The 20,315-nt window shown below is 38.5% G+C and overlaps 1 protein-coding gene across 1 annotated transcript in view; it reads right to left on the bottom strand.

Moving 5' to 3' along the window:
* The window catches only part of LOC105383008 (ATP-binding cassette sub-family G member 8), a 51,052-nt gene that overhangs the window by 5,015 nt on the left and 25,722 nt on the right, over positions 1-20,315 (bottom strand). The window contains exons 3-8 of the mRNA XM_038105319.2: positions 3,532-3,611; positions 2,592-2,725; positions 1,761-1,892; positions 1,259-1,550; positions 847-1,043; positions 296-446 (exon numbers count right to left, since the gene is read on the bottom strand). Of these exons, the coding sequence (XP_037961247.2) occupies positions 296-446; positions 847-1,043; positions 1,259-1,550; positions 1,761-1,892; positions 2,592-2,707 (888 nt within the window). The 5' untranslated portion in view covers positions 2,708-2,725; positions 3,532-3,611. The remainder of the gene's footprint in view (positions 1-295; positions 447-846; positions 1,044-1,258; positions 1,551-1,760; positions 1,893-2,591; positions 2,726-3,531; positions 3,612-20,315) is intronic.

The raw sequence follows: 20,315 nt of genomic DNA, 5'->3' as shown, positions 1-20,315 counted from the left end.
TGAAGCTAAACTGTTTACTTTAAGGGATGGTGCTATGCACATACTTGTGTGACACTAGGTTCCTCAAGTGTACGTACTGCGCGTGTCAAAAGGTTGATCACATATATACATATATCAACCTTTGGTTCATACATTTCACATTTAGTTCCGTCCAGCTGCCATTATCAGTGTCAAAAATAATAATTCCTATACAAATATCGGCATGCCCGTTTCTCATAGAAATAAGTGCTTTTTGGGAATTTAGTCATTATAAATATATGTCTGTGGTGCTATGGGTGCTGATCTGAATACTCACATAATAATTAGGATAAATATAAGCGGAGTGCGTGTATCCATCGAGGTGGTCGCCAGGCCGCAGTGTGGAGTGCTTCCGGGACTGCGCTATGGACATGTGGCTGCCAGCCTTCGACATGCGCCCGCCAAGGTGGGATGAGGGCATCAGATAACTGGAACAAGATGTTGGTGAGTTTTGGGTTTGGTGTTTGTGTAATGATGTAGCTAGGTATCTTTCTCCTGATAGTGTTGGTTCAAAAAGTTATAAACATACTTTGAAATGTTACCAAATCTTTACGATAGATAAACAAAGTGTCTCACAGCGATGTCTCACGAAGTACTTACTAAAATTAATAAGTAAACCTTAAATACTGAAGATAGGGCATTTTACTGAAAGGCAAAGGCTTTATATTATCGCTATGGGACATCCTGTTTATTTCTAAAACCCCCTAGCTTCCTTTACCACGACTATCTTGTGTAATCTAATAAGTATCTGTTTTTAATTAACGATGTAATGATCTGTACCTGTATTGTATGCAATAAAGTGTTTAAATAAATAAATTATCCATTTACCTATGATGATCAGCATCAGGCACGAAATCGGCGACGCTGTTCCTCCGATTAGTGCCATACTGCGAGCGGTAGGGCCGCGCGTCTATACCCAGCAGGTTGGCCTCGCTCACGGACTTGTTGCGGGCGCTGGTCCAGTGGCCCTCGCGCTCTCGGATACCCGCCTGCTGCATCGCCACCAGAGGCACGCCTGTACCTGGCTGTGGGAGTAGAGGGTTTATGTTATGTTTTGAAGAGTGCGGATTAAATACAGTTACTTATGGTACTAGTGTGAATGATGCCCAAGAATTTGATGCTAGGTATTGGGCTAAGGGTTTAAAAAGCTAACGAATTGAATGAATGATAAATGAATGTGCAATAAAGTATAAATAAATAAATGATACCGGATTGATAATAAAAGTTCTTTAGTAGGTACCTGATAAGACGTATGAAGATTCTGCATCCGGAAATCAGGATCGGATCTGTACTTCCGACTGTACTTGTTGTAGTTATTCGTCGTTGTTTCGTTGTCGGAGCTGTCGTAGCCTGATGAGGTTTCCCTCATGCCCCGGCTCTGTCGCTGGATCCGGGGCGCTGGCTTCATGCCACTGCCGATTGAGGTTTTGGGTTTCGGAGTGCCGGATCGCTGGGACCCGTTGTGGTTCGGTGGGAACACTCGAGGTAGACCAAACTTCAGGTAGGTGTACATGTTTGAGCCGAGTGCTGACCTGGAGAAAGAAAAGCAGTATAGGTGCATATGAAAACCCATAATTTTTCAGCCGTAGAGTGTTATCAGTAAAGGCCAGGCGTATTTACGATCAACGATTTTATTTATCGGCCTCATGGGACGTGCAATTGTTTGTTATACTTAGAAAGACACATTATTTACTGATGGAACTTAAATTCTGGTTTGCATTTAACTACAAAAAGGCTCATACTTAGGGCCATATCTCGGATGAGCCAATATGGATTGCACGGTGGTGTCCCGAAGCTGGAAGTTGCCGTACGGTAGCGGACTCTTGTCTGTACTGCCCAATGCGCTGTCCGTGAAGTCCGAGTTCAGATTTTGCCTGCAAAAATATATATGCATTAAATAGCATGAGTTCACATCACAGTAGGGGATAATACCTAAGGCACCTAGGCTAGACATTCTGGCAAGAGCATATGTTCATAATCACTTCCTCAATATAATTATTGCACGATCGTGCCTTACCATTAACTGGAGAAGTGCCGATGAGAAGAGAAAAGCCGATGCTATTGATAGATGGGTCATCGTAAAACATCCACATTATTATCTGAGTAGAAGATAATAAAAGGAAGATATAACAAAACGATATTAATGTACCAACAGTTGCCTGAAGGCATGGCTTTCTCAGATAAAGATCAAAGTCACGTTTTACGTTTATCTTTGTCTTCAATCGTCATTGTAACACACTTTTGTTCGTGATTACATTCTTACGCTCAAGTTGAGGTTCAGACTGTCTTTACTTTGTATACTAGGACGAGATGCCTTGCTGTCTCCGGCTAAACCCATTTTTTTTCGGTTTACCCATTGAGTTATAGTTAGCTAACCCTGCATATTTCGGTAACTGTAAGTTCGAGAACTAGTCTACTCCAACTGTTGTCGATTCTACGGCTGGCCAACTGCCACTATGAAGTGACCTAGTGATATAATTTCCAAAACTAGTCTAAGTACTCCAAGTGCAGTCGTTTCTGCGGCCGGTCTACTGCCACTTCATCTTACACATTATAAACTGCTGTACCCATACCTGTATATAGACCAGGCGTGCAGATCCTCGGAGTGCATGCCGCGTGGGTCGTGCATCATGGGGTTGGACGGCACGGAGTACCGCCGCTCCGCCCCCAGCCCCAGGTGTGACGTCATCGCTGCACCTACCACCTCCTGCAATGGGAGAAGAGATTACATATCATCATCATCATCATCAGCCAATAATCATCCACTGCTGGACATAGGCCTCTCAGAGGGCCCGCCAGATTACGTATATGATTCTTAAAAAAATATTGTCTGTATCGATTGCTCAGGTAAATCTGTCATCATCAGCCCGTAGATAATCGTCCTTTGCGTAGGTTTCTCCCACGAGTGTCAGAATACTGTCTTTGGTCTTCCTCATCCAGCCACTACCTAGGTACTTTCGCTCTCTAAGAGCCTATACCTACACTTCTACTAGCAAAGTTGCAATAGATACCAAACAGATCTACGTCTGGCTGGTTGCGTCTCATTTGATATCAGAGATCCTGTCCACGTAGTTAATTTTAATGAGTGTATTAAGATTGCATCAGTTAATATCTTTCTCAGTTTTAATGACTAGGTAGGTAGGCACTAGTTAAGCAGCTGGAATCTCCCTGAGGCGATATCATATGTAAAGACGTATGTTTATGTTACCTACTCACTACTCGCTGACTTTCTTTGTAAGTGATTAAAATTCTCGATTTTCTCAAGATACATAATTATTACCGAGAACATGTTATTACTATCGGTATTTTATGTATAAAACGGTCAAACTACAAGCCATCATAATCTTTGAAGAAATCTAGGAATTCCCATGATTACGGGTCATCGACTTACAGAAAATTATTTGTGAATCATCATCATCATTTTATCCGTCATTCTTGCTTGTATAAAAAGTTTACTAATATGAAATAATTTAACTATTATTATTATTAAATTCTATCTAGGTAGGCACTTACCTAGGTCATCCGAAGAGTGTTTTCAGCTTGTTGATCTTGCAGCGAAGCATCGTTGATAACTCTGGTTACCGCAGCATTGTCTGTAACAAAATAAAGTAGCTAATTTAGAAATTATGATTTATTTATTTATTTATTCATAGGAAAACTTACAGCTAAATGTTAGACATAAGAAATTTCGATCAATAATACATAGCCAATTAAAAGTTTTCACACATATGTTAGTAAAAATAAGTAAAAATAAGTTCTTATTGAGCAAAAATACAGCTCGCACAAATTATTCGCTCAACAAAACAGATGAGCTAAAACTCTCCGTAAAACTATAGTTAATTAATCCTACTTGGCTACAAAATAAATCTAAATCAACATTTGCATTTGACAACTCGTTAAAACCGCTAGATGCTCTCAGAAGAAATGAGTTCTGCCTATAATTGGTGCGAGCAAATGGTACATATAAGAGGACAGACTTACGCAAACTTCTACGGGGTATTGACAGATGTATCTTTTGAAGCAGTTCCGGGCAGTCAATTTTGCTCTGTGCTATCTTGACGAGAAAAGTTACATCTGCTGCTTTACGCCTAATAGCAAGAGGGAGCAGGTGTAATTTATTACAGTTAAACTCGTAGGTACGTTTCGGTAATTTAAATTTGAATGCGAGATAACGGATGAATTTACGTTGAATTGCTTCGATTTTAGAAATGTACACGTCGTATCTCGGATTCCAGACCTGTGATGCATACTCGAGTATACTTCTTACTAACCAGAGAGCAATACAACACCTTAATAGGTTTCATAGACTTGAATGGTTTGCAAGATCGAATTAGGAATCCTAGTGATTTATAGGCTTTTTTAACAATGTGGTCAATGTGTTTATCAAGTAATAATTTGGAATCCATGATCACTCCTAAGTCTCGGATCTCGCTAGTACTACAGATGGGTTGGTCTTTAAGTTTATAAATGGATGGGTGTTGATATTTTTTGCGGCTGAATGAAATTGAAAAACATTTGGAAACATTTAAATCTAGCTTGTTTGCTGAGCAATACTTGTCAAGTCTGAGAAGATCTTCCTGAAGCAGGGATTCGTCTAATTCATTATTTACGACTCTAAAAACTTTTAAATCATCTGTAAAAAGAAGGAAATTTGAATTATAAAAACACAAGTTAATATCGTTGATAAATAAAATAAATAGCAATGGTCCCAGCAATGACCCCTGAGGAACTCCTGAAGGTATATCCGTCCAAGATGACATGAACCCGTTAAGTATGATATTCGACCACTGCGCCTACGATCACTGACACTGAGAGGGTACAATACTTATAAATAAATTTATTGGAACATGCCATTGTGCTTATGTTAAGGGCCGATTTTTCAATGCCAGGATAAAAGGTCAAATAACTATCTAGCGAATAATTTTATTTGGCTGTTTATCGGCTTGGTAGTTGCAAAACCATTTTTCAATTGTGATTTATTCCATAGGTAACTATCTTACCGATTTTTCTACTTGAACTCTGGAAAGGTGAAACAAGTATATGTAGACACCTAGTGCTAAAGCAGGACAGACTACTATTTTGATTGTCAGAGTCAACTGTCACTGTCAAGCCACAAGCCTCACTGACTGTTTTGTTTGGTTGTTTATTGGGTTGTTTCAATTTTGGTATTTATATTTGTTATTTTTGTATCGCAATGGAATCACAAAAAAGAGAGCGTTCGGCGAATTTTAATATTAATGAAGTTACTGTGTTAGTGAGTGGTAGATAAATTTTATTCAAACATGTCATAGAAAATAAGAAGACCGATGCAGCAACAAATAATAATTTTGTTGCATGTTGGATGAAAATTGAGTTTCTTTTAACTCCAGTGGTATAACCAGTCCGCTCATTGAAAATCCTTTAATTTAAGTACGAGGGCATCAAAAATACAATGAAGAAGAAGTCGTAAGAAGAAGTCTTCCCTGCAAAGGCAGGAGATGTACAAAACTGGAGCTGGGCCCTCAAATGCTCCTTCATTTAACGATGTAGAAGAAAAGGTGTTAGGCATTTGCTCCAACATTAGCATTCAACGTATCCTTAATTTAAATTTAATGAATAAAAACTGAAAGAAATAACACCTATGTTTTATTATCAAGTACTGGATGGTTTCTCTCTTTTCTCCTCAGCCTATAGCCGTCCACTACTGGACATAGAAGATCATGCCGCCAAGCAGGAGGGATGTCTTAGATACTTAGGTATATGTAGCATAGGTTACCTACTTATCATAAAATGAAAAACTATAATGTACCTTAATATTTTATTATGAAGGAAGTGCTACTACATTCCTCTTTTTTTTTAAATTAATGCTTGAAAATAAATCAACATAATGTTTGTAGTCTGGCGCCTTTCGGCGATGAAATTCTTTTGCATCCCATATGCTGTAATGATCAGGCCTCGTTTTGACGACTCTGACTTTCCTTTCAACAGGATTAATACATTCGTTCATTACCTACTACCTCTTTTTCGATCGCCAAATCATCAATATCATCGAAAATATCCATTGAAAAGACGATTATTCTCTGCGCTTGTATAGTTTAGAATTGGTATAAACACAAAAAAGAACTTACTTAATAACCTCAAATGTCAAATTATCAATCGAATAAGCACTATCTGGCGGCTCAAGCAGCAGATAGATTTATTCTCCAGTTAAGTGAGTTATTGGACGAATAAGTTCTATCTGACGGTTGAAAAATTCAATATTTCGCTATCTGTCGAATAAACGCTATCTGGTTGTCTATCTGAGCATTGAAAAATCGGCCCTAAGTATGCCGTTTTATAAGTTCGGGTTGTCAGTATCAATCTCAAGAAAACTTTGATGATTTTTATCTCCTATTTCAATTACATGAACTCTACATATCTGACGATTGTCCAATTCAAATAACAATCACGTATGAATGACCTTCTGTTGCCAGACGAAACGCACGGCGCGTGCTTATCAACAGACATTCCACCATCAGATTCTGATATGGGTTTATATCCTGACTATTTACGAGCTTAGGTATGTGCATATAAAACAATAAAAGCATGTTAGTATGAGAAATTTGATGGTCAGGGATTACCTATTTAAAAAATATTTATTAGTGGACAATTTATGTTTCTGTGTAGGTAAGTTTATGACGGATTCCATTCGCGTATGCTTCGATTCGAAGTGTTGCGAGTGTTGGCATGTCTATATAGCTCTAAGTTACAGAACAGAAAATTAGATATGGTACTTACTCTACATAAATTATTTAATACAATATGGGGATTGATTAATTCATAGATTTATCATAATCATGGTCTACTCCTAAATGATAGACACAGTGATCCGCCGGACGTTGCCGCGACATCTATTGTGTTGCGCACGCGCAACCCAGAGGTCACTGAGGCACTGTGTCGAATTAGACATCATTTGTGAGGTTATCTGCGTGCAAACTGTTACGTTTTTGTAAATATGTATACCTAATATAGTTTAATATAATGGTCAATTTGCAAATAGTTTTTTTGCAAATTTAAAAATAATAAAAAAATGATTTCTATACCTAAAAACAAAAATAGTTTTCTACACCTACTTGTCATTACTTTGTTATTTTCAGCTGTATGCAAAACGTTTTATTAGTGTTACACTATGTAACCTGTAGTGTAGAGTTGTAGACACTACGCTACGTTAAACAATCACAAGCCTCGATCAACTAGTAGCTTCCTTAATTACACTATTAATTCTTAGATTTGTAAAAAAAACTTGGCAGTTATTGAACAAAAGTAGAGCGGAGCAATCTATCTCTTTTGTAGCCGACAATAAGTGTCAATGTTGCTAAGATATTTGCGCGATGCGATGGCGATGATATTAGATTGCATAGCACAATGCCCTGAGTTTACATCCCACCATTAACGTTTTTTTCCTAATAGAAATAGGATGTAAAGGTGTAGTTCAAGGTTTGCACCCAAGTACCTAACGTCTAATCAAAATAAGTTTTATAGCGAAGAAGGTATAATTAGGTTTATACAAATTTACAGGATGTACTGGTTGGATGCAGAAGGCCAGGACAGAATGTTATGGTGGTATTTTTAAGTAGTTAGGTAACATGTGTCCTTTACTAGTGGATTACAAATATGTATTTGTAGTTTTTAATACATGTAAATGCCTATGTTTATAGGATGTGATATAGTGAATAATATACCTACTGAAAAAGTCGTAGGCCATCACCTCAATATGAAACCATTTGCAAGCCGTCCAATATAGGTTGTAGACATTGCAGAGGTAGTTATAATAAGCTCGTTTTGGTACAAGTAATACCGGTTTCAGTTAAGATTACATTAGTTGCGAAATTAGGCGGTATAGTCATTTGATTGTCTTTTTTCTCGATCCGGATCTTTTTACGCAATGCGCTTTTTATTAAGTAAGTACCTAACCTATACATAATATTTATCCTAACTATCCTAATCCTACCTAATATTATAAATGCGAAAGTAACTGTGTCTGTCTGTCTGTCTGTCTGTTACTCTTTCACGCCAAAAGTACTGAACGGATTTGAATGAAATTTGGTTTACATACGGACTAGACCCTGGGAAAGAACATAGGCTACTTTTTATCCCGGAATTCCCACGGGAAAACTTTTTAAGGCGAAGCGAAGCGCGCGGGACAGCTAGTAATAATATTATAAATGCGAAAGTAACTGTCTGTCTGTCTGTTACTCTTTGACGCCAAAACTACTGAACGGATTTGAATGAAATTTGGTATGCAGATAGTCTAGACCCTGGGAAAGAGCATAGACTACTTTTTATCCCGGAATTCCCACGGGAAAACTTTTTAAGGCGAAGCGAAGCTCGCGGGAACAGCTATTTATAATAAAAGTAATTAAATATATTTACCAATCGACCAATTTCAATATTTATTTTAAATGAACCGTCATCGGAGTTGTAATAGGCTGTAATTTATCATAAATCCTATTCTATAGGTTTGCGCGGGCGCAGCCTTGTGGTACGAAACATTTAGCACGCAGCGTGCCCTCGTCACCATTTTGGAATCCAGCACCTACGGCTTGATGGCTTTGACAGACGATAATTGTTGTTGTTTCGATGCCACCGCGCTACGATATTTTAATACAAACTAGATGGAGTGTCAGTGCAAACGAAACGTCTCGGCAAATCCACTTCTAACACTGAGCTCTTATTTTAAATTAGATCGGTTAGAAGATTTGTGACTTTATTTAGCGTGACGCCAGACGAGCGTAATTTTGGGAGTTGTGAGTCGCGTATTCTGATGCGCGGGGTCGAGGGGGTCGAGGGGGCGGGTAAATTACTCGCTCCCCTTGTCCCCGCGCACATATTTCTGCCGGAATACGCGTCTCACAAGCTCACAACTCACAAAATTGCGCTCGTCTGGCCTCACCCTTAAACGTAATGATGACCAATAATAATAATAAGTGGGGACTTCTCACACACGTCCATCCGACCCCAAGCTAGGCAGGACCTGTGTTATCCGACAGCTGATATAAATCTACACAAATACATAGATAGATAGATACTAAATATAAATATCAAGACCCAGACCCAAGACCCGAGTACAAATATCTGTCTTTAAACAAATATCTGCCCCAGCCGGGAATCGGACCCGGGACCTTCGGCATAGCAGTCAGGGTCACTAACCACTACGCCATTCAGCCGTCAACATTGGCCGTCATTAGGTTGAACTTAAAGCGGGTTGACAGTAAACAAAACAGGAGGAGGTGCGGACCGTTTTTTGTTTTATTTTTGTATGTGGTAAACCATCTTGTTTGTATATTGTTAATCTAAGACTTTGACAGATGATAATTGTTGTTGTTGCGATGTTACCGCGGCACAAGCCGGTTCTTCTGCTTCTACATGACCTTTGCTTTTGGATTTCTTGAGCCTTATAGCTTTTCACTGCCTTTCTCATCTTTTACATTCATGGTAAACTCTTCATTGTTTCTAATATTGTTTTTTTATGATTGATTATTAGTTATAAGCAAGCTCAAGTATCTCTTAATATGTAATTATGGATATTCAATTGTATACAGTGAGGTTAGGAATTACTCTCGAATTTTAGCAATAGCAGTTGGCTCACAATAAGTTTTCCATCCCTAAGACAGTAAAAATAAATGTTCATGAATTTTTCATAAATTTAGTTACAGAACATGGAAACCCCATTAGCATTTCGCTTTAATAACTTCTTTGTTATTCTAAAGATAACAAAACTACTATGTCTCCACATCTTATCTTTAGAACACCTAGGCATGTATGCAATTAGTGCCGTCCTACAACCTAGGTCTTGCGCATGTGGGGAGGTCATAAAGATAAAGAAGATATACTTGGTCTATATTTAGTTTAGTCTTTGGATTAGTCATCGTCAAAGTTTTGTAAGGGCCGATTTTTCAATGCTCAGATAGACAACCAGATAGCGTTTATTCGACAGATAGCGAAATATTGAATTTTTCAACCGTCAGATAGAACTTATTCGTCCAATAACTCAGTTAACTGGAGAATAAATCTATCTGCTGCTTGAGCCGCCAGATAGTGCTTATTCGATTGATAATTTGACATTTGAGGTTATTAAGTAAGTTCTTTTTTGTGTTTACACCAATTCTAAACTATACAAGCGCAGAGAATAATCGTCTTTTCAATGGATATTTTCGATGATATTGATGATTTGGCGATCGAAAAAGAGGTAGTAGGTAATGAACGAATGTAGGCGCCAGACTACAAACATTATGTTGATTTATTTTCAAGCATAAATTTTTTAAAAAAGAGGAATGTAGTAGCACTTCCTTCATAATAAAATATTAAGGTACATTATAGTTTTTCATTTTATGATAAGTAGGTAACCTATGCTACATATACCTAAGTATCTAAGACATCCCTCCTGCTTGGCGGCATGATCTTCTATGTCCAGTAGTGGACGGCTATAGGCTGAGGAGAAAAGAGAGAAACCATCCAGTACTTGATAATAAAACATAGGTGTTATTTCTTTCAGTTTTTATTCATTAAATTTAAATTAAGGATACGTTGAATGCTAATGTTGGAGCAAATGCCTAACACCTTTTCTTCTACATCGTTAAATGAAGGAGCATTTGAGGGCCCAGCTCCAGTTTTGTACATCTCCTGCCTTTGCAGGGAAGACTTCTTCTTACGACTTCTTCTTCATTGTTTTTTTGATGCCCTCGTACTTAAATTAAAGGATTTTCAATGAGCGGACTGGTTATACCACTGGAGTTAAAAGAAACTCAATTTTCTTCCATGCAGACTGCATGGAAGAAAATTATTATTTGTTGCTGCATCGGTCTTTTTATTTTCTATGACATGTTTGAATAAAATTTATCTACCACTCACTAACACAGTAACTTCATTAATATTAAAATTCGCCGAACGCTCTCTTTTTTGTGATTCCATTGCGATCCAAAAATAACAAATATAAATACCAAAATTGAAACAACCCAATAAACAACCAAACAAAACAGTCAGTGAGGCTTGTGGCTTGACAGTGACAGTTGACTCTGACAATCAAAATAGTAGTCTGTCCTGCTTTAGCACTAGGTGTCTACATATACTTGTTTCACCTTTCCAGAGTTCAAGTAGAAAAATCGGTAAGATAGTTATAGTGCCACAATCTTATCTGTTCCGGTGACGGCGTCTCTGTGATCGAATCCAGTGATGCCATCGATTAAATTTTGCCTATTTGTGGTTTAAACGACAATGCATTTCTGCTATTGCCTATTTTATAATTAGGTACATCATAAGTATAGATAAATCAAAATATTGGGTCGATAGTAAATGAAAAAGGATATTATATATTAAACGACATTTGTTGTATAGAAAATTTGTACACGGCGAACAGAAATAAAATAATAGGAGATTAAATCTAGATTACAATGGTATAGGTTAATATCAGATCTGTGGGTCGTGGAAATACCGAGATATACAGACTTAAAAAAAACTATTAATTATTATTTATTTATTTATGAACACTTTATTTTACATTTTCAAAAGTAACAAGAAATAAGAGCATAAAGTTAAAAGGAATTCAGACAATGTACAAAGGCTATTTGCCAAAAAGCAATTTCTTCCAGCCAACCCTTGATAGGTTGGGAGAAGATGTCATTAATCATCATTATATCGTCTAAAATCGCTGCAGGTGCGCGAAATTCTTCTTGGTATACAGCCTAAGATTTAAAGTGACATGTCACCTGTAATCAAAGAAAAATAAAGATTATATACCTTTCATTATGACCCATCCCGTCCCCACTGCTGGGGCACGTGATGGGGTGAAAATATTAATAAAATTACATGTGAGTATATGGGTAAAATTATTCGTCATATTTGGCAACACTAACCTGTAGCCGCTGCAACTCGTTCTTCCAATTTTTCAAACGGAATTAAAGGCGTCTGAATACGTTATTCTTCCAGCATAAAAGCCAATATATCTAGTATTACTTTTCTTGCATCACATTTTAGCGCTTTTGGCATTATTTTCACGCAGAAAATCACAAAACAAATTAAATAACGTAGCTTCAGCCTCTTCGCAGAAATTGACAACTCAAATAACGCACAGAGTATGAAATGATGTTTGACAATGACGTCTCGTTAGTTGCACATTTTGACCACCGGAACAGATAAGATTGTGGCACTATACCTATGGAATAAATCACAATTGAAAAATGGTTTAGCAACTACCAAGCCGATAAACAGCCAAATAAAATTATTCGCTAGATAGTTATTTGACCTTTTATCCTGGCATTGAAAAATCGGCCCAGAGTGATAAACTATAATCTTGTTCTCAAAAATTAAGGACTCTTTATTTGTGGGTGACATTTTCATGAAAGTTAATTATTAAATAATAATCCAAAGTTCTAACTACACATATTATAATAGTGAACCATAAGAAAGGTATTACGAGTATCAAACCACAACCTTCACAGCGTGGGTGCAAGGGGTCACTCTTCCTTACCAAAAACTACGTTTCGGAGCGCTGTTGTTGTGCTCACCTCCACTTTATCGTATATTAGTATTAACCTCGTTCGTTCGTTTTTCTTTAAGCTAGGTTAACCCTTCAGTATTACACAACCTTCAGGAATCGCACTAACACGGAAGTCTATGGACATTGTTTCTACCAGCTGACACCCAGGTGACTCACTTAATGTAGGTATAGTGCCACAATCTTATCTGTTCCGGTGCTGACGTCGCTGTGATTGAATCCAGTGATGCCATCGAATAAATTTTGCCTATTTCTGGTTTAAACGACAATGCATTTCTGCTATTACCTATTGTATAATTAGGTACATTCATAAGTACTTATAGATATATCAAAATATAGGGTCGATAGTAAATGAAAGAGGATATAATATATCAAACGACATTTGTTGTATGGAAAATTTGTCCACGGCGAACAGAAATTAAATTAGTTCTGATTATGTTCTGATATAGGAGATTAAGGCCCTGTTTCACAATGTCTGGTTAGTGGCTACCTATAAGATAAAATACATGCTGTCACGGTCAAAAAAGTAATAACAGAGAGTGACAGCATGTATTTTATCTTACAGGTAGCTACTAACCAGACATTGTGAAACAGGGGCTAAATCTAGATTAAAATGGTATAGGTAATATATGTGGGTCGTGGAAATAACGAGATACGACTTAAAAAAAACTATTAATTATTATTTTTGAACACTTTATTTTACATTTTATAAAGTAAATAGAAACAAGAACATACAATTTAAAAAAATTCAGACAGTGTGCAAAGGCTAATTCATCATCATCATCATCATCATCACGACCCATCACGTCCCCACTGCTGGGGCACGGGTCTCCTTCCAAAGGCTAATTGCCAAAAAGCAATTTCTTTCAGCCAACTCTTGATAGGTTGGGAAAACAATGACTTGTCATAAATCATCATTATTTCGTCTAAAATCGCTGCAGGTGCGAGAAATTCTTCTTGGTATACTGCCTAAGATTTAAAGTATCATGTCATGTCCTCACACCTGTAATCAAAGAAAAATAAAGATTATATACTTTTCATCACGAGTATCACGACCCATCCCGTCCCCACTGCTGGGGCACGGGCCTCTCGGGAAAATATTTAATAAAATTACATGGAGTATATGGGTAAAATTATTCGTCATATTTGGCAACACTAACCTGTAGCCGCTGCAACTCGTTCTTCCACTTTTTCAAACGGAATTAAAGGCGCCTGAATATGTTATTCTTCTTGCATAACAGCCAATATATATATAGTACTACTTTTCTTGCATCACATTACAGCGCTTTTGGCATTATTTCACCCAGAAAATCACAAAACAAATTAAATAACTCTTCACAGAAATTGACAACTCAAATAACGCACAGAGTATGAAATGACGTTTGACAATGACGTCTCGTTAGTTGCACATTTTGACCACCGGAACAGATAAGATTGTGGCACTATACTTCTAGATTTGTAAAGAGATTGTGTCAGATGGTCAATGTTTTGTTTAGCGATTGCTGGGTTTGTGTTAAAATCTCTTCAAACAAGGAAAGGAAACTTTCATCGCAAATTGCAAGTTAATTCGTCATTTCATGTGACTCTCTCGAGAGAGGTTATGAGCTTGGTCATAATTAAGTAGGTATTGTACGCTCGAAGAGCCCATCTTCAACCAGTTATAAGACCCATAAGAAACCATTATTTTTTGGTTCAAAACTGTAGGTCAGTAGGTATTTATTTTTCTGCTCCTCAATATTTTTAAGATCATTACTTTTCAAATTAAACTTTAGACTTCACTTTCTATTTTTTTTTAAACACTTTGAATTAAAGCGTTGTAAAGTTTAACAATAGAACACTGCGAATATCAGTATCAATTCCACAATCCCACAAGAATCCCACTCGGCCGGGGTAATTCACATCGTGGGCAGACTACGACACTCCAGGGGGGTCACTCTACATTGACGAATAAACGAACGACAATTGTTACTCAATCGGCACGCTTAATACAATGAGATAGAGTCGTGGTAAACGCTGCAGATTTTCTTTTCCGAAGCTTCGGAGTACTGCGCTGACTACGGCTCTATTTCGTTGTATTAAGCGTGCCGATTGCATGACAATTCTTGGTTGTTCGTTCGACGATGTAGAGAGTGACCCCCCAGGAGTCAATGGCCAGGTCACTGACCCAGGGCCAGGCGGGATCGCCGCACGACCTCGCTAAGAAAAAACGCAGACGATTTTGCAATGTATGGGGGAAAACTTGCAATATAAGTAATACCACAGAATAATAAGTAATGCGTACAGAATGCGAATTTGCTTTCAGTTTTCGCTTGTGAAGAAAATAGTTGGGTGAGTAGGTAGAGGCTTTGTTTTTAGGGCCATGAAATGTAGTCTTAGAAGAACGTAATTTAAAATGAAAAAGTCTCCTTTATAATATAGCTAAGAATTTATCAAGTTCTCAAACAAAAATTGCCACCATACCTAGGTCACAGACAAACACACACAACGGGTGTTATAAGATTAACGTTTCCAGTCACTGACTAAAAATACCCTGAGCGTCCTGAGACGATAAGGCATCGAAGGTAGCTAAAGGAACGCATAGTCGACGCGCATGCGTGTTCGCAATGCACATCGCTATTGAAAGGAAAAGGAATGGCTGTCGGTCTCTTCAGGATTTATGCGATCCTAGTACTGTTGATGTTCACTCAAGAAATTAATAAGTGTATTGAGAATTGCTTCTGAAGGAGGGTAGGAAAAGCTTTAGCATTAAGATTTACATAACTGAACATTATGCAAACATCTATCTAAATATAAAATAAAGTTAGTAGGTACTTATACTTAATGGCTTGGTGCTAATAGCTTCTATCTATTACAAGAGTTTGGGGACATCTTATTGCCTCACACCGTCACGTTACCGGAAGTAAACAAAGTCCACTCCCAAATTAGTTAACCATGTAAACATAACCTGGTAAATATTGCAGCAGAACGAGAGATTGTATAACCGCGATGCAACATGGATGCAACCACTAATTGCAATGAAGTAAGAGATTCTGAACACTGAAACTTCACGGTATACCGAACATGTCGAATTTATAACGGATTCACTAAACATAGGTATTTATAAGGAAAGTGTTTTTTGTTTCATTCATAATTTATCAGCCTATTTAGATATCTATAGCTAGGACTTCTTGCATGAGCGTATCTAAGGGAGATTTGACTCTTTAGAATTTGCATGTACCACATACGTACTTATGGTCCTTTTTCTACATTCTTAGGGACATTTCCTTTTATAAACATAACCGGTCTAATAAAACTGCAATATGACATTGAATTTCGTATTTTGAGGAAGAAACTCTTCGAGAAATTCGTCGTAAACCAGTTCAAAAATATGCAACCGTTTCAAACTTTCGTCCAATAGGAAAGTTATCCAAAAACTTGGCTAAACTAAAGCGAAAGTTAAAGATTTCATTATGTATGAATACGGTGTTGTTATGACGATTGTGTCTCGGTCCGATACTGGACAAAAACCTGCTGACCCAAAGACAAGTTTTCTGATTCCCCGAGACTTATTTGGAAGTCATCTGACAGAAAAGGGCAGACAGTTACGCGAATTACTTACTATAAAATAAGCAATTAAGTTTTACAACTTTACACATTTATAACGTTGCATCATGGCGCCTGACTCACCAGATATTTTCATGTGCACCGTACAGTTTAAGCTTTTGATTTCTTAAACTTTAGGATTTTGTACTAAGTATCCAATCTTTTCTTAGGGGAGTTGCATTGTGACAGGCAAGCGGGACGGTCGGGTCCGCCGGGCGCTCCCGGGCCCCAACACGTGTTGGCCGCTGGCCCTTGCGCATAAAAATCCTTTGTTTCGCGTTGCCTTTTGTTTATCAGTAACCGTTGTACGAAAGCTTGAGTCTTTATAAGTATCTATATTAAGTGATCTCTTATTTATTTAAAAAGTTTTGCAATGTGTATACTATAGTGTCAAATTACCTAATACTCGTATCTTGCCTTGTATCAATATAGTCATTTCATTAAAGTGCGCGGTTCTAGTGTGTGAAGTGTATAAATTATAGTGTGACGCAGCCCCTTTATAGGCGTGATATAAGTTCGCCGTCCGCCACCGTCATACCCTAAAGCATTATCCGTGAGAATCTGGTGAGAGAATTCCAATCCCGATTTAGAGACCAGCTGACGTTGCTTCAGAAATACCAACTATCCGCAACACCGTAGTTTTACCAGCTAGACCTTCAGGGCACCTGACAGAAGGCAATCAGCATACTTTATCATCCTTCCGAATACATTTGAAATTAAAAGCCTTTTATCTCAATATGTCCTGAACGAAAGTAGTGGTTACTTGAACTAAGCAAAACGTGGTGATTATTGCAATTTTTTGAACAGGGAAAGAAAAAAAGAATCTCATATTGCTTTAATTTTAACTTGTACTTATCCAAATAGCACAGTATCCAGCAGAATATCACCAAATGCATTTATCTATAGTCAACAACAAAAAACTCAAATTCTTTTATTGCATGAACAGTGTTCCTAAGATCTGTTACATTTTGAAAAGGATTAATAACGAAACCAGTGCGTGTCCAAAAAATCTAGCACGACACTTACACCATCCAGCAAAATACCAACGAATAAAAACTTTAGTTAGTAAACTAAAACATCACCAATTTATTCATTGCATGAACAAACTTAACATAATATATATTTTAATTAACAATGCCTGGAAACTAACGTAAGTATCCTATTATACAAACATGTGCAGGGTTTAGGACCACTGACTAATATTTTTTCCACAGCAAACGCAATTCTTAGAAATAAGCTCTCTTTCAGACCAGAATATTTTAAAAAAAAAAACCGCGGCAATAGACCCATTGCGCCAAAAGAAACGGAACATCTGCAAGCCATAAAATAGACCCAAACTGAAACAATGGGGAAAAAGTAGACAAAGCCAAAGTTTGTTAAACTAAATTCCCACATTGCAACAAAGATACTTTTTAAGCAGAATATAACAAAAATGTTTATAGACAGAAACTGCACCCCTAAAACAATAGCTCACCAAATATTTTAATGGAATTCTACCAAGTATTTTTGACCGCTTGGTATATGATGATATGTAGCTGTCTACATCAACGAACCATTCAAGGGAAACTGAAAAACGAACACAAGATAAAATATAATAAAATCATTATAGCAACTATAGTTCATATGCAACCGTTGCCTACACGAGCATCCACCGCTAGAACTGAATAATAAATGGAAGATAACAATCAATTCAATCAATTATCGCCACCAATCGAAGACGCACACAAACACAGAATAAGTATCATCAATCCTGTAAACCACTACCCAGCTCAGAAGTCACAGACGTAAGCCACAGGAACGCTACAGAAATCTACAGCTACAGCATAACGGCAGTATCAGACACAGGACCACTTAAGCCATCTACAGTCACTCACTGCAGCATCAGCACAGGACTACTCCAGCCATCTACAGTAACTCCACTACAGCATCAGTACAGGACCACTCCAGCTATCTACAGTCACATACTACAGCATCAGCACAGGACTACTTCAGCGTCAGCACAGGACCACTCCAGCATCAGCACAGAACCACTCCAGCCATCTATAGTCACTCCACTACAGCATCAGCACAGGACCACTCCAGCTAACTACAGTCACATACTACAGCATCAGCACAGGAATACTTCAGCGTCAGCACAGGACCACTCCAGCATCAGCACAGAACCACTCCAGCCATCTACAGTCACTCCACTACAGCATCAGCACAGGACCACTCCAGCTATCTACAGTCACATACTACAGCATCAGCACAGGAATACTTCAGCGTCAGCACAGGACCACTCCAGCATCAGCACAGAACCACTCCAGCCATCTACAGTCACTCCACTACAGCATCAGCACAGGACCACTCCAGCTATCTACAGTCACATACTACAGCATCAGCACAGGAATACTTCAGCGTCAGCACAGGACCACTCCAGCATCAGCACAGAACCACTCTAGCCATCTACAGTCACTCCACTACAGCATCAGCACAGGACCACTCCAGCTATCTACAGTCACATACTACAGCATCAGCACAGGAATACTTCAGCGTCAGCACAGGACCACTCCAGTATCAGCACAGAACCACTCCAGCCATCTACAGTCACTCCACTACAGCATCAGCACAGGACCACTCCAGCTATCTACAGTCACATACTACAGCATCAGCACAGGAATACTTCAGCGTCAGCACAGAACCACTCCAGCCATCTACAGTCACTCCACTACAGCATCAGCACAGGACCACTCCAGCATCAGCACAGGACCACTCAGGATCAGCACAGGACCACTGCAGCATCAGCACAGGACCACTCCAGGCATCTACTGGCATACACTACAGCATCAGCACAGGACCACTTCAGCATCAGGACAGGACCACTGCAGCATCAGCACAGGACCACTCCAGCCAACTACAGGCACACACTACAGCATCAGCACAAGACCACTTCTGCGTCAGCACAGGACCACACCAGCAAAAGCACAGGACCACTGCAGCATCAGCACAGGACCACTTCAGCAACAGCACAGGACACACTACAGCATCAACACAGGACCAGTTCAGCATCAGCACAGGACCACTCCAGCCATCTACTGGCACACACTACAGCATCAACACAGGACAAGTTCAGCATCAGCACAGGACCACTTCAGCATCAGCACAGGACCATTCCATGGACTGGAACAGGATATCAGACACAGGACCACTTCAGCAACAGCACAGGACACACTACAGCATCAGCACAGGACCAGTTCAGCATCAGCACAGGACCACTCCAGCCATCTACTGGCACACACTACAGCATCAACACAGGACAAGTTCAGCATCAGCACAGGACCACTTCAGCATCAGCACAGGACCATTCCATGGACTGGAACAGGATATCAGACCCGAGCAGCAGCAGCACGAAGAAGAATGTATCACATGCACCCAGACATGCCAAGAAGGCTAACAAATTACGCTCTCCACAAACCTTATTCCTACCCGTACCCTACCTCCTATATTGGCTTATTAGGGTGCATACTCGGTCGATTATACTCACTTTCCTTACCTATCCCTGAGCGTGTGTTCCCCCTCCTCTTAAAAACTATGTGCTGCCTGGTTGGCCTGGCGTAATCCAGGATGCAGGGTAACTCCTGGCTGGGTTTTGTGCAATACATACATACATACATACAAGTATCCAATCTTTTCTTAGCCTATTGGTTACAAACAATAGATCTGGACAAGGATTTGTCACCGTGGCGGAAAGTTTAGCCAGTCATTTCATCAGTGTCAGTAGCTGAAGTGCACCCCGATAATTAATATAGTTGTAGCTTTATTTAATACTTTACTCTATAGCTTTACGATAAATATATATTTTTTCTAAATTCTGTACCAAAAATTGTCTGTAGATCGAGTATTTACTATTTCGGTGTGAATTTTGTGTGTAATGGACAACATTTCATTTTCTTTACCCTATATTTTTATTAGCTATTCGGAAAGATTATAGAAAATTAGTGGACCCGTATTTTTTTATTTTGTATATACATTAATTTTTGCATGTTATTTTTAACTTTAAAGTTTATTATTTTAAAACCGGAAGTGAAGTCACATATTAGGCTCAATTTTTATTTTTGTCTATTGCCTGAGTCTCGAAAAAATCATAAATGACACTGACAAGTGACATTTAAACTTTGTTTACATGCCAACCAACAAATGGGTCATTTTCAAATGACATTGATAT

This window comes from Plutella xylostella, chromosome 22 (genome assembly GCF_932276165.1).
Source record: "Plutella xylostella chromosome 22, ilPluXylo3.1, whole genome shotgun sequence".
NCBI lineage: Eukaryota > Metazoa > Arthropoda > Insecta > Lepidoptera > Plutellidae > Plutella > Plutella xylostella.
The sequence above is the reverse complement of the archived record's forward strand: the minus strand, read 5'-3'. Positions and strand labels throughout refer to the sequence as shown.